This window comes from the organism of the source record quoted next, unplaced genomic scaffold (assembly GCF_019419815.1).
Source record: "Pyrus x bretschneideri cultivar Hongxiangsu unplaced genomic scaffold, Pyrus_bretschneideri_v1 Contig33, whole genome shotgun sequence".
In the NCBI taxonomy this organism is placed as follows: Eukaryota; Viridiplantae; Streptophyta; class Magnoliopsida; order Rosales; family Rosaceae; genus Pyrus; species Pyrus x bretschneideri.
The window spans coordinates 2,673,721-2,687,435 of record NW_025999646.1 but is presented as its reverse complement, the minus strand read 5'-3'; the positions used below and the strand labels follow the sequence as shown (position 1 = coordinate 2,687,435).

The window sequence follows — 13,715 nt, the reverse complement described above, 5'->3', positions numbered from 1 at the left end:
TGAGGAAAGAAGTGCAAGGCAATCTGAGTAAAGTCGGGAAAGAGAACAAGAGCAAAGGGAAGAAGAATTTGATACTACAAATGTGGAACAAAATGTGGTTGATGATCCATACTATAACTACTATAACTCTGAAGCTTTTGAGAGTGTACACTTTTCGGATGATGAAGGAGGCAAAAAATATGAGCGATTTCCAGAGTTCAATGAGAAAACAGACATGAAGAATCCCACTCTTACACTCGGGCTTGTTTTCAGGGATCATTTGCAATTCAAGCGAGCTGTCATCATGTACTCCCTAGTGAATGGATATGAGGAAATCCATTTTCCTAGGAATGAGAAATTGAAAGTCACAACAAAGTGTGCAAAATGGTGCCCTTGGAAGTGTTGTGCTGGAAAAATGTATGGTTCAAACAACATACAGATCAAGACCATACTTGATGAACACACATGTGGGAGAACTTGGGTAAACAAGAACATAAAGTCTGCTTTGCTGACCGATTTGTACGTGGACAGGATAAAACTGAATCCCACATGGCCTGTGGATTCCTTTTTAGCAACTGTCGAATCAGAGTGGAATCACGGTTGTGGAAAAAGGAAGGCTTACAGGGCTTTAGATAGCGCTTTGAAGATCATTGAGGGAAAACATGCAGAGCAATACACAAAGTTGTGGGACTTTGCTGAGGAAGTGAGGAAGACTAACCCTGGAAGCACAATGAAGATGAAGTTCGATAAGGGGAAGTTCCAAAGGATATATATGTCCTTGGGGGCTTGCAAAAAGGGTTTAAGTCAGGGTGCAGACCATTGATAGGATTAGATGGATGCCATTTAAAGAGTGTACATGGAGGTCAGCTACTTTATGTTGTTGGCATTGACCTAAATGATGAAACATGGGTTATAGAGTATGCAGTTGTAGAAATGGAGAATAAGTCCAGTTGGATTTGGTTCTTAGAGTTATTGGTCGTTGATGTTGGGATTGTCAATCAAGGGGGATGGACATTTATTAGCGATCAGCAAAAAAGGTTAATTCCGGCCTTTCAAAAAGTCATCCCTAATTCCCACCACAGATTTTGTGTGAGACATTTGTATACCAACTTCAGAAATCTGTTCAAAGGGAAAACATTGAAGGATGCTTTGTGGTCAGTAGGCAGAACAACAACAGTTCCCCACTTCAAAAAACAATGGAGGATATGAAGAAGCTCGATGAAAAGGCCTACAATTGGTTGGTGAAGAAGCCTGCACATCATTGGAGCAAGTCCCATTTTGAAACATATCCTAAGTATGACATGTTGCTGAACAATCTCTGTGAAAGTTTCAATGCTGTCATACTTGTGCCGAGACAAAAACCTATTGTCACCATGCTACTCCTTATTCACACACTTTTGATGAAGAGAATTCAGATGAGAAGGGATATAATGGTGAACAAAGTTGGAGATCTCTGTCCTAAAATCAAGAAGAAGTTGGAGGAAGCCAAAATTGAAAGTGGCAGGTGCATTGCACAATGATCATGGGACGCTAAATTTCAAGTTGATGATGGAAGGGGGAGCAATATGTGGTTGACTTGGTTGAGAAGACATGTTCTTGCAGAAAGTTTGGCTTGACAGGAATCCCATGCAACCATGCAATAACGACCATAAATTTCAAGAGAGAAAAACCGGAGGACTATGTCGATGCTTATTATTCGAAGGCACGGTACTTGGAGGTGTATTCTCATTTAGTAATGCCGATGAATGAGATGTCTTTGTGGGAGGAAACTGATAACCTACCAATATTGCCTCCTACATATACAAGGCAACCTGGAAGGCCGAGGAGGAGGAGAAACAAGGAAGCTGCTGAGAGGGACAATGAGGGTGAACAAACTCCCACAAACCCAACCAATAATCCTCAAGGTCCTCCTCAGCCACTTAAGCTAGGAAGGAAAGGGCAAGACACTTTGAAATGTACTATATGCAAAAAAAAGGTCATAACAAGAACCCATCATAGACATCTTCCTCCAAGGGACAAACAAGTAACATTTTCTACTTTATGTGGTTTTTTAAATCCTTTAACATCATATCACACTCTTAATCCTTTAAATTGCTTTGTAGGCATCCACATTTGCTCAAGGACAATCATCATCAACAAATTCAGCTCAAACTGCACCTAAAAAAAGGACAAGGAAAACAAAGGTAAAAACTTAACCATTTCCTTAGTTGTAAAAAATTTGGATTTAGTTAAAAAGCTTGCTTGGTCTCTAAATGAACATTGGATTTAGGCATCACAATTAGTAGCTGAATCACCCAGAAGCACCAAGCAGGGAAAAACCAAGCAAACCCATAACTGAATCATCCAAAGGCACCAAGCACAGAAATACCAAGCAATCCAGCCACCTTTTTTGCACAGATGGTTGTTTTTTGTAAAGCAATTGTAAAGTTAGAACAAGTTTTATGCATCCAGTACGTATTTTGTGAATTGAATGGATGATGTAGCAGGTTTTTATGAATTCAGTAGGTTTTGTAATGTTGGTTGGAGATGATAGATGAATTTTGTTAAGTTTTTGAACAAGTTTATGAATTTTTGGATAATTAAGCAGGTTTTATGCTTAATTTGGTCTATTTCATGTTTTTCTTGGAAATGATGAGTAGTTTGTACTTGAATACACTTGTTTTGTTGTGGTTATATCATTATTTTTTGGGTGCAATTTTTCTAATTTGAGGTCAATAATGATAATCTGTGCTTAAAATGGTAGATCATCTTTGTCTCAATTTTTGGCGGGAAAATTTGAAATTCAAATTACCTATAAAAAAAAATCAAATATATTTTCTGACGTGGATGCCATTTGGCGGGAAAACATTGGGTGTGGTGCCACGTGGAATCCATCTGGGCGAGGAACTGGGCTCCGGATCAAGTTAGGTCAGCATTTAACTGAGAAATTCACGGCCAAGCTAACAGAGGTATAACATTGGACCAAATTCTAAAGATGAGATATGACATTGTCAATTTTAAAAGATGAGGTATGATACTGTCGTGATCCCAATAGTTGAGGTAGTTTTTTGTAATTTACCCAAAAACATCACTTAAGTAAATTCATGACATGTATGTTTGAATTCTTCATATGAGGTTTCAGAATAAAATACGTGTATTGTTTTGAACTCATTCACTGGGCTCTCGCGGAATTGAATCCTTCAGTCGGCTAAGTCTTTTCTAGGAGAAGGACTATTGTGGCCAATTATGAGAGTCGTCTAGCTTAGGTAATTGATGCATTCAGGTGAAACTGAGCAGTCATACAACCCATCCACGTCTGGATATTTCGTATCAGTTTACCCTCTCTTAATGAGAGAGCACACGCCATGTCTGCAAGGGCAAGGGCGTCTTCTGTTGTCACATGCGGGGTTTAGTTTGTTTATGCATTATGCCCAAACTTGTGAATAATTCCTTCAATCTTCATTGAAAATAGAGAAATGTATTAACTTTGCTTGTAGGCAGTAATAGCATAACAACTGATAATCCTTGGCAAGGTCTTGTTCGTCAAGCTATTTGAGTCTTTGAACTTTATTTGTCTTGAACAGGGTCCAAGGAATGGTTGGAGGTCACACGTAGTACTTTCTTAGGTTGTAGGCATTCCATTGCTTTTCGATTTCCTAGATGGGACCCATCTTTTTGGAGCCTTCCCGATGGCGGTGATGAAGGCTTTTATGAGGACTAAGTGTCCTGTGTTGAATTGAAAGAAAAGAGCCCGAAATACAGATTTTCGAATTAATACGGGTAATGAGAACATCATCCCACTTTATGGGCCTACGAGTTATATTTCGAAAATCTAACTGTACAACTCATAGGTCATCCTGAAAAGATCTTCTGTGCCAAAAATAAAAAGAATACGACACTGTATGGTTGTTGAATTGAAAGAGAAGTGCTCGAAATACAGATTTTCGAATCAAAACGGATAATGAAAATATCATCTCACTTTATAGATTTACGAGTTATATTTCGAAAATCCAACTGTACATCTCATAGGACGTCATGCCTTTTTGTTCATGCCATCGCCAACCCACACACTAGACAATGGAGCTACCACTTATCACACTCCTTCTCCTGCATGAATACCCTAGTAGCCGAGCCTGCGTAATTAACCCACGTCAGATGTCAATGCCAGATTCCTCAACGAAATTAAAAAAATTACATTGCCACGTAGATATCTACTTTCTTTTTCTTTCCTAGCTTTTTAATTTTTTTCAATTTTATATCATCCTCGTATGGTTTCTTATAAATAGAGACGTGGATTCGCTTATGTTTTATCCTTGTTTTGTGGTAGCTGTCTCTAGCTAAGATATAGTTTGAGTTTTGTACTTCCATATATCCAACAATATGAATTTTGTACAAAAAGCGACAGTTTTCTTTGTTTTGGCTCTTTTTGCACTGCTGTTTGTGGAGCCTGTTTCGGGTAGAAGGAAACGGTCTAGTACTGAGAAACGGATGAGGACTCAGGACCTTGTGACCAACTTGCCCGGCCAGCCTGCTGCAGACTTTAAGCACTATGCAGGCTATGTGACCGTGAACGAAACAAATGGGAGGGCTCTTTTTTACTGGTTTTATGAGGCTGCGTCCAACCCAGATGGAAAACCTCTGGTGTTGTGGCTTAATGGAGGTGAGCACTCATGAGCAATATCAAAACTGTATATTATATATGATCAGTGCCTTAATCATGGTGATACCTGACTGAAACCACTTAATTAATTTGACTAAGCATGAGAAAAAGATTTATACATTATCGATCAATTTGTTTTTGGATTTTAAACCTGATCATCTTAGCCGGGAGCAATTATTAATCAGCTTGCAATTATCTTTTTAGCGATATAGATATATTCCATGCTATTATGTGTGTGTGTGTGTGTGTGTGTGTGTGAATATATATATATATATATATTTATGTATGTATCCATTTTGGACTAAGTATGCAATTATCTATATGCCAAATACATAATCATGCATGTGTGGAGGAGGAAGCAAACCACAGGTTCCTTGATATCTTCATGTTTCCTAACCTTTAGACAGTTCGTCATGCTATAAACATTCTATTTTGTGTTAATGAACAATTAAATAAAGTTTGTATTGGATTATGGGGTGGTTAATTATCCTATTGTACTTGCTTTAGTGGAGGTCATCCCTTGTCCTTTCCAACTCATCCAAAGAGTGTTCAATGATACATAATCCCCACCTGCAACTTTTTGCCTCTTATGTTATATGCTGAGATGACAAGATGCTCTATGTTTCAGGTCCTGGGTGCTCTTCTGTGGGATATGGAGCAACCCAAGAGATTGGTCCATTCATAGTGGACACTGATGGACATGGAATTAAATCTAATAACTACTCATGGAATAAAGGTATTGGGTGCTTCAAATTTCATCATCAAACCAGCCACGTTATAAGAGAAATAGAGAGAATGTTATATATCAATGGTTGTGCTATGTAATCAGTTATGTATCTTCCACGTTATGGGAGAGACAGGCTAAATCATTTGTTGCACCTAAAGTTCTGCCTTGCATTATGGTGGATTTTACCATGCAACTGGTTTTATATCTCTGCTATCTTTCTCTCTCATTAAGCGACCTAGTCGGTAATGAGAGAGAACTAAACGAGATATACCATTGGTTGCACTCAAAATTATGTCATATGTTTTACACTTAAACATCACATTTGCTTCTAGTAATTGTGCGCCCTAATTTGCAAGTGTATGACGCAGAGGCCAACATGTTATTCTTGGAATCTCCAGTTGGGGTTGGCTTTTCATACTCTAATACAACTAGTGATTATGATAATCTCGGAGATGGCTTTACAGGTCAGTTACTTTAAAAGTTGACTGCTATATATTTCTCTAGCAATTGATATTACTATTTGCAATAATAAGCAAGTATTACTGCTCTATTTATTTTCCAAACATGTTAATTTATATATTTTGACCTAATTAATGACGAGTCTCATGACTGTTAGAAGATTTTAATCTGGTTTTCTGATATGTTTTTCATTCTGTTCCTTGGATTTCATTCAGCGAATGATGCGTATAACTTCTTGCATAAGTGGTATCTCAAGTTCCCATCATACAGAAGAAGGACCTTCTACATTTCTGGAGAGAGTTATGCAGGTAAGTCACTCTCAGTCCCTCACCCTTTTGACCATGTGCTGCAACTGAACTTCCTTTGTGTACCCTAATTCTTCTCGGTCTTTGTTAACAGGAAAGTATGTTCCGGAACTCGCTGAGCTCATATATGACAAGAACAATAATCCTTCCCTCCATATTGATCTCAAGGGTATCCTGGTATGGTCATTTGGGAAACAATAAAAAGGATCTAGCTCCGTTTAGACATCAAATAAATAAATAAAAAATTGTCATTTCAATTTCTTGTGTTTGATGTACAGTTGGGTAATCCTGAAACATCTGATGCTGATGACTGGAGAGGTCTGGTAGATTATGCTTGGAGTCATGCTGTGATATCAGACGAAACTCACAAAGTAATAGGCGAAAGCTGTGATTTCGACAGAAATGATACTTGGAGTAACAAGGATTGTACTCTAGCTGTGGAAGAATTGCTAAAACAGTATGGGGAGATAGATATTTACAGCCTTTACACCTCAGTCTGCATCGGCGATACAGCAAGTTCAAATGATGGGTCGATGCACGTCATGATGAAGCGCACATCTACGATGGTGAGTAAACCTTTTTTTTTTTTTAAATAAATTTTATAAACCAGTACAGTGATATACAGATATATTATGTCCTTAATTCTACAATTTTAGGAGAGAATTGGTATATCAACTTTTTTCATCAGAACATGCTGTACTTATGAATTTTTGGTTCAACAGATATTTTAGGCACATTTAATTAGTTTAATGTTCATGATTAATTCTTATCAGATGCCAAGGATTATGGGTGGCTACGATCCATGTCTCGATGAATATTCAAAAACCTTCTATAACAGACCAGATGTGCAAAAGGCCCTCCATGTTAGTGATGGTGTCCGGCTCAAGAACTGGAGCATCTGCAAGTAATTAACGCTGCCTCCCTCTCGGTCTTTTCTGAAAGTAGCAGTTATAATTCATTTTAATATGTTTTCCAAGGTCATTTATCTTTAATATATGTATATTCAAGAAATTCCAACTTGCTGAGAACATGTTCTTCAACTATTTTGGTTGTAGCAAAACAATATTCGACGACTGGGCATATACGAAGCCGTCTGTTCTCCCTATATACAAGAAACTCATTGCAGCAGGGCTTAGAATATGGGTGTACAGGTAGATGTTTCCTGCCTCAGCATCGATTTCCTTGATAAATATAAAAAATATGAAACCCCGCCGGCTTATGTTTTTATTTTTCGGATGGCTCAGCGGAGACACAGATGGAAGAGTTCCTGTGCTTTCCACAAGATACAGCTTGAGTGCTCTGGGATTGCCTATTACTAAAGCATGGAGACCTTGGTACCACGAGAAGCAGGTAATTAGTTGATTAATTAGCTAGCTTTAAAAATTGAAGTTGGCATAAATAATTAAAACTATGATGATATAGCTTTTTTCTGTTCTCTGTTAATTCAACTTTACCAAATTAATTGATCTGGGATTATGGTATATGTTGCAGGTCAGTGGATGGTTTCAAGAATATGAAGGTCTTACATTTGCAACATTTAGAGGAGCTGGGCATGCAGTTCCCTGCTTCAAACCAAGCAACTCACTAGCTTTATTCACGTCTTTTCTCATTGGTGAACCTCTGCCCGCCTCTCGAGTGTAACTAATTAAAGTAGATCCTATATTAATCTGTATAGGGCTCAAAATGATTTTGCCCTTAGTACTTTACCAACTATTGCTAGACGACATATGTAGTAGAAGACTATATATAGCCAAAATAAAGGATAACAATGTTGGTTTACACATCAAGAGGGGTAACCCTTCAAATATTTCTATATAAAATAAAGCCCTCGGTGCCAAGAAATTAACGAGTATTATATACAAAACTACGGATGCAAAATAAAACCTTCAGATATCATTCAAATGTTCTGGTATCTACTTTTCTGAGTAGTTCTTTGTATATTCAAGTTTCGTATCTGTACATCTATCAATTTTTTTAGGGTTTTTACCTCGTTTGGTCTTGAAATTGAACCCTTCAATCAAAAGGTCCTTGGAATAGAAAATCCTTCAATTTGGTCCCTAAAAATGAGTCTCGAAATCAATTTGGTTCTTCTGTTACCTTTTTGTCAAATTTTCTGTAAGTGTGTTGATGTGGTACACATATAAGTCTCACCCAGACCAACATCTAAAATATCAACTGTCGACCAGATATCCTAGCTCAGACCAACATCTAGAGTATCAGCTGTGGATACCAATCACAATTAACCGGAATACTATCTATTTTTAGCATTAGACAGAGCAAAGGAGGGGGCTGGGTGCATTATGAAATAATTTCCGAGAAATATTTGAAATGTTTGTCTGTGAAGGAGAATGAATACTAAGTTGAATGGTGGGTGAAAAGACAGAAGAAAGTAAGCTTTCCTACCCAGATATCCTCCGCCCCATCTGCGCCCCACACCCTCCCACCCTAATCCCAGCCCAACAATACCCACACCCCTTCATCTGCCTCTTGAATTCGAGACCAATCAGATAACCCAAAAATTCAACCTTTCAAGTTGGGTAAGGGAAATGGGTGTAAAAAAAAAATAAAAAATGAGTGTTTAGAGAAAAATAAATTCATAAAATGTAAATGAATAAATTATTTTGGGTGATCAAAGAAATGAAGTAAATTAGATGTTCAGAAAAACAAAAGTGTATAGAGACCAAATTTGAGTGTACAAAGAATCACTCTTTTTTCTAGTAAGTACCCATTAGTCATTTTGAAATTACTAATCTTGTTTGATTAGGCTCAATGGACAATCGACATTATGCCACTGTCATGGAATGGCTCAAGGGGTTTCAATATTTTGCACAAGTTACAAGCAATATGGGAGGCAGTGGGAGTTAACACAGAACTTCATGTGCAAGGGTAAATGCTTTTAATTACTTGAACTAAAAGTCTCTAACGATTTTTGAACAATTTCAAGTTACACAATCAGTGCACAAATAAAAGTGTGGACGTGGGTTGGGATGTCGATCTGTCATTGATGGAAATGAAAATGATATCTCCTTTTCAATGTTTAGATGATTATGAAATGCCTATACTATACTAAGATTTTGGGTGACTTCCGATTTCTATTCCAAATGGACTAATTATGTGGATATTTTCATAAAGATATTTTGTTCTCTTTCTTAACTAGAGAAAGTGATTGCTTACAAAGCATGTTTAATTAGGTGGTAATGAAGATATGATGTCTTATATATATATATATATATATATATATAGAATGCATTATTCCGTGGATCCATAATTTCTTACTTCCACAAGATACAAATATGTCTTCTTGACATTTACAAAACATCATGTAAAAGATCTTAGTTTTTTTGTACGATGATAATGGTAAGGAGATCACATATTTATACTATACTTGTATACCATTTCATGCAATAAGCGATGTATATAATCAACATTCAATTGATGATATAAATTCATTAATTGACATGACATCTACACATCACTTATGACATCGTATGGTACACAAATGTGATATAAAAATGATGTCTCCCTAGAGTTTTCCAGACCTTGCATTGCATATTATTTTTCGAACTATGCTTCTCTGCTAAAAAAAAAAAAGCAACAAGTATTACTAAAAAACCAATCACAAATTGACACGTATTTGAATAATTGAATTTAAACTGTATTTGGACACTTGTCCATTTATGCTTGGATTTCAACAGTACTTCATGCTTTTTTTCAATAGCGAAACATAATTTTTATTTTTCCAATCAATTAAGATTTAGGGCAAATAGGTCAAGGACACGTACGCTATGAACTGCAGCCAATCAAGAAAACGCGACAATTAGGTGGAAGTGCTTTTGAGATAAGCCTGCCATTACCAGGGCGATACATAATGTGCATTAGAAATTAGAATTAGAGAAAAAATTAGCTCGGATGAAATATTCTATCGCGTCATTAAATGCCAACTTTTGCCACTTTGACATGTGAAACCCAAAATCTCATCTTGTAATCAACGGCGGATGGCGACATGGAATAATCATGCATCATTTCGTGGAAAATATTGGCCTCACTGATTCTCTCCCCATTTTCCATATCTTCATATATTATCTTAGGTTTTTCTTCCTACATTCAATTAGATTTGCGCCACTTGGCTGTCAATAATCACTATCAGTCCTTTTAATATTATGGTTTGTGTCCATATCATATGTTTTATAAAGTCTCGAAAATTCTATGCCATTAGTTTTGTTTTTTTTTTTCCGAAGCCCAAGGTATACTGCGCCCCGGAACTAGTTAATAAATTAATTCTAAACTGATAAAGATTTATTTTGATAATATTTCTTATTAAAGTTTTAAAATAATATAACAAGGTATAAAGAACATTTGTGTCTTGTCCAAAAAGAAAAAAAGATGGTAATATCTACAACAAAAATATAAAACGAAATCCTTTGTTTTGATGAAGATACAAAATCATATATTTAGTTAGACAGAATTTAACATTTCATGTTAAAAATGAAAGAGATTAAACAAATGAAATAAGGCCCTGCTAGCCGATAGCTAAACCCTAGCCAGTCAAAAGAAAGTAAATATATTGGAGACAACTAAAAAAACTGAAAGAAGCTTCGTGCAAGTTTGTGATGAGAATGAATCCTGTATGGACTTATAAGTAGTTGGTCTATTTCAAATTGCTAATTGGTTTTATAGTGGAATCTTAATTTTTTTATGGTACGTATCACATCAGGGGGTCCAATGTGTGAAGCCCATCATACACACGTACTTCACATCACCCGATTTGTGTTGTCTACGTGCTAGGTTTGAAATTTTACCACACTTAAGGGGTATGTTGAGAATGAATCTCACATTGACGAGAGATGACATTGCATGTGCTTATAAGTTATAAGTAATTGAACTAATCTTCATATTACAAATTAGTTTTATGGTGGAATCCCAACTCCTTCAGTTTGCTGCATGCACGCCTAGTTAACTTCATTAGTTTAAAGTCGTTTTAATAGTTCTAAAAATTCTAGCTTTTAATCGAAGGGTTTTTGGGCTGGCCTACATAGTTTTTAAATTTATTAAAATAAAGAAAATAATTCTAACAATTAAAACCATTTTTCCAAGAAAAATCGAATTGCCTAGTGCTGTTCTATAAATGTGCAAAATAAATAAATAAAAAGAAGGTCGAAAATTATTAGTGTATATTAAGTAATTGTGCATAAATGTAGATAACATCTCATATGGGTTTATGGTACGTAATTGAGAAACATCTCATGTGGCTTAAGTATGGCCTGGTGAGGGAACTGGCTAGAATTTTACCAAGATAATTTCAGATCACGCCACATTTTTTTTTTCTTTTGATACACCTATCATTCATACCACATTAAAAAAATAAGGAATAGATTGTCCTGATGGTTAGGCGTGCTAAACTCATTAGTATACATTAGCGTAGAATATCGTTTTTGATTTAAAAATAAATAAATCAAGGTTTCTATATATTCACACTTAATACAAATTAGAGTTGGATAAAACTATCAAATTAATTTTTTTATCAATTGTTTAAGTATCTACATATAACATATTTGTTTTCGCCTATATAACAAGTATATAATTTGAGAGTGAAACTAAACTAAAAATTTAAATCACATGTTCATTAAAAAAAAATATAATAACATAAAACATATATACGAAACCTTACCAAAACCAAACTAGGAATTCCAGTTCATGCTTGGGAGTTGAAACTGTGGGCGCAAAACCCCATCTCCTAGCAACTCAAGAAGTGCAGCATTAGCGTGAAACGGTGCCGTACCCTGTGGCGTCTGATTCAGCATAGAAACAAAGGAGTTGTTTTCATTGATGAGATCAGCATGAAACTTTTTTCTCGATGAAGTAGTAGCAGCAGCAGCAGTCCCTATCGATCCCACGTCGTTCCAAAACGGCGAAGGAAGATGACGTTTCAAGGGTAGGCTGCTTTTTGAGATGGAAGTTGATATAGCGCCAAACTGATCATGATCATGATGATGAGAGTGAGAGCCTGGTTGATGATCGCTTGACGATAGTATGCCCTCGAGATAGCTCTCGTGATCATCGCTTTCTAGCAACGCGGTGTAATCTGTAGTTGGCAGCTTTGATGATGGTGGCGGCGGCAGCGGTGGTGTTTTTTGAGTTGTCAGTATTGACGGGTGGAGAAACATATCTTCCATAGAACTATTAGAGTCCTCGGCCTTGTGAAGAAAATGATCACCATCTAAAGACATCACAGGCCCTTTGTTTTTCTTATAAATCCGACACAAAACCCAATCATCAAGCTACAACAACAACATGATCAACAATACATAACAAGGAATAGATCATACAGTCATGACAAAAAAAATGAGCACAAGATATATGTCGCACATGATGGCGTGAGTGAAAGTGCTATTCGTGGACTGTGCCTGATAACACGATATGCCGTACACTTTCAGTCAGGCCGTCTTGTGCTACACATGTCTTTTTTGTTGTACAAAAGAAGTGCATACCCTTAGGGAGGGTTTTTTGTTAGCTGGATCAGGAGGCTTAGTAGTACTAGAACTCATGTTGATGGTGGTGGTGGTGGTGTTGTTGACAAGCCGATACTCGTGCATAATCCAATTGGTTTTAGTCCCTTTTGGGGGTTTCCCTCCATAGAAAACAAGAGCTTTTTTCACACCGACTTTGTGGTTTCCGATTGATGATAGAACAGGTTTATCCGTCCCAGTCGCCTTCCAATACCCTGAAGTTGCTGCCCTGTTTGGCCGCGCCCCATTCGGATACTTCCGGTCCCTTGGGCTGAAAAAATACCACTCTTGCTCCCCAAACGTCGCCTTACCTATATCACCAAAACCAAAATCAAAATTTTCCCACAATTGAAATTTAATTTCAGACGCGAATTAGGTCAGTTCATATCATGTAAAAAAACCAAAGAAACGTACTTGGCAGTTCCCATGGATCAAACTTGTACAAGTCGACCTCCGCGATGATGGCGACCGAAAGCGGGATGGAGGCGGCCTTTTTCTTGAGGTAATGGACCACCAGTTCTTCGTCCGTCGGGTGAAACCGGAACCCCGGCGGAAGCTGCGGGTGCTGTGAACCCGATGATGAATTTGTGCTCTCCATCAAATTCTCCCTCTTAACAAATAATTAATATTTGAAAGAAAAGAAAAATACGAATATGAATTGATGAAGATTTAGAAAGGGTTTGAGAGTTGGCTGTGGGAGCTGGATATAAAAGACAGTAGGGGAACAGGTGATCGGCCGACATGTGGATTTTCTACGCAATGGATTGGCGACACGTGGGGGTTGGGGACCACGAATATGCAAGGGGGCGGGACAGGTTTTGTGGGTCGGAGTTTTGGAACTGCCTGTACGCCTTTCATGTCATGCTTTTCTTGTTGGACAGCCAAACACTCCCTCCAAATAACAGATTTTATGAGAGAGAGAGAGAGAGCATGTTGTAGATTCCATTTTCTCAATTTGTAGATGAACCAAAAACAGAAGGAAGGGTCCTGATGTAATCTGTGATCTTCTCATTGAGGATATAGTACTTTTTTGTGATCTTTATATTGGTGATGAACGCTCTTTTTCTCTCATTCGAGTTAAAATTCCTAACAAAATTTTT

The 13,715-nt window shown here is 37.1% G+C and overlaps 2 protein-coding genes across 6 annotated transcripts; one reads left to right on the top strand and one right to left on the bottom strand.

Annotated features, from left to right (window-relative positions):
* Positions 1–4,264: 4,264 nt before the first annotated feature.
* Positions 4,265–8,140, top strand: LOC125480481 (serine carboxypeptidase-like 31). The gene is made up of 10 exons (XM_048591379.1): positions 4,265–4,618; positions 5,247–5,354; positions 5,714–5,809; positions 6,020–6,112; positions 6,204–6,286; positions 6,388–6,675; positions 6,883–7,013; positions 7,165–7,260; positions 7,354–7,459; positions 7,601–8,140. Exons 1-10 carry the CDS (start codon positions 4,339–4,341, stop codon positions 7,748–7,750), a joined length of 1,431 nt encoding a protein of 476 aa, XP_048447336.1. The 5' UTR covers positions 4,265–4,338; the 3' UTR covers positions 7,751–8,140.
* Positions 8,141–9,361: 1,221 nt separating this feature from the next.
* Positions 9,362–13,308, bottom strand: LOC125480482 (NAC transcription factor 25-like). 5 transcript variants are annotated; one of them, XR_007260826.1, is made up of 5 exons: positions 13,030–13,308; positions 12,598–12,926; positions 11,778–12,387; positions 9,892–9,953; positions 9,362–9,686 (listed from the first exon to the last, which is right to left on the bottom strand). XR_007260826.1 is itself a non-coding variant. In XM_048591382.1 (4 exons), the coding sequence occupies exons 1-3, from the start codon at positions 13,211–13,213 to the stop codon at positions 11,788–11,790; spliced, it is 1,113 nt and encodes a 370-aa protein (XP_048447339.1). In that variant the 5' UTR covers positions 13,214–13,308; the 3' UTR covers positions 9,362–9,686; positions 11,778–11,787. The 5 variants fall into 5 exon arrangements, 3 of the variants coding, with proteins under 3 accessions (XP_048447339.1, XP_048447338.1, XP_048447337.1); XR_007260827.1 differs by having other exon boundaries at positions 9,362–9,683; XM_048591382.1 differs by lacking the exon at positions 9,892–9,953.
* Positions 13,309–13,715: the final 407 nt, after the last annotated feature.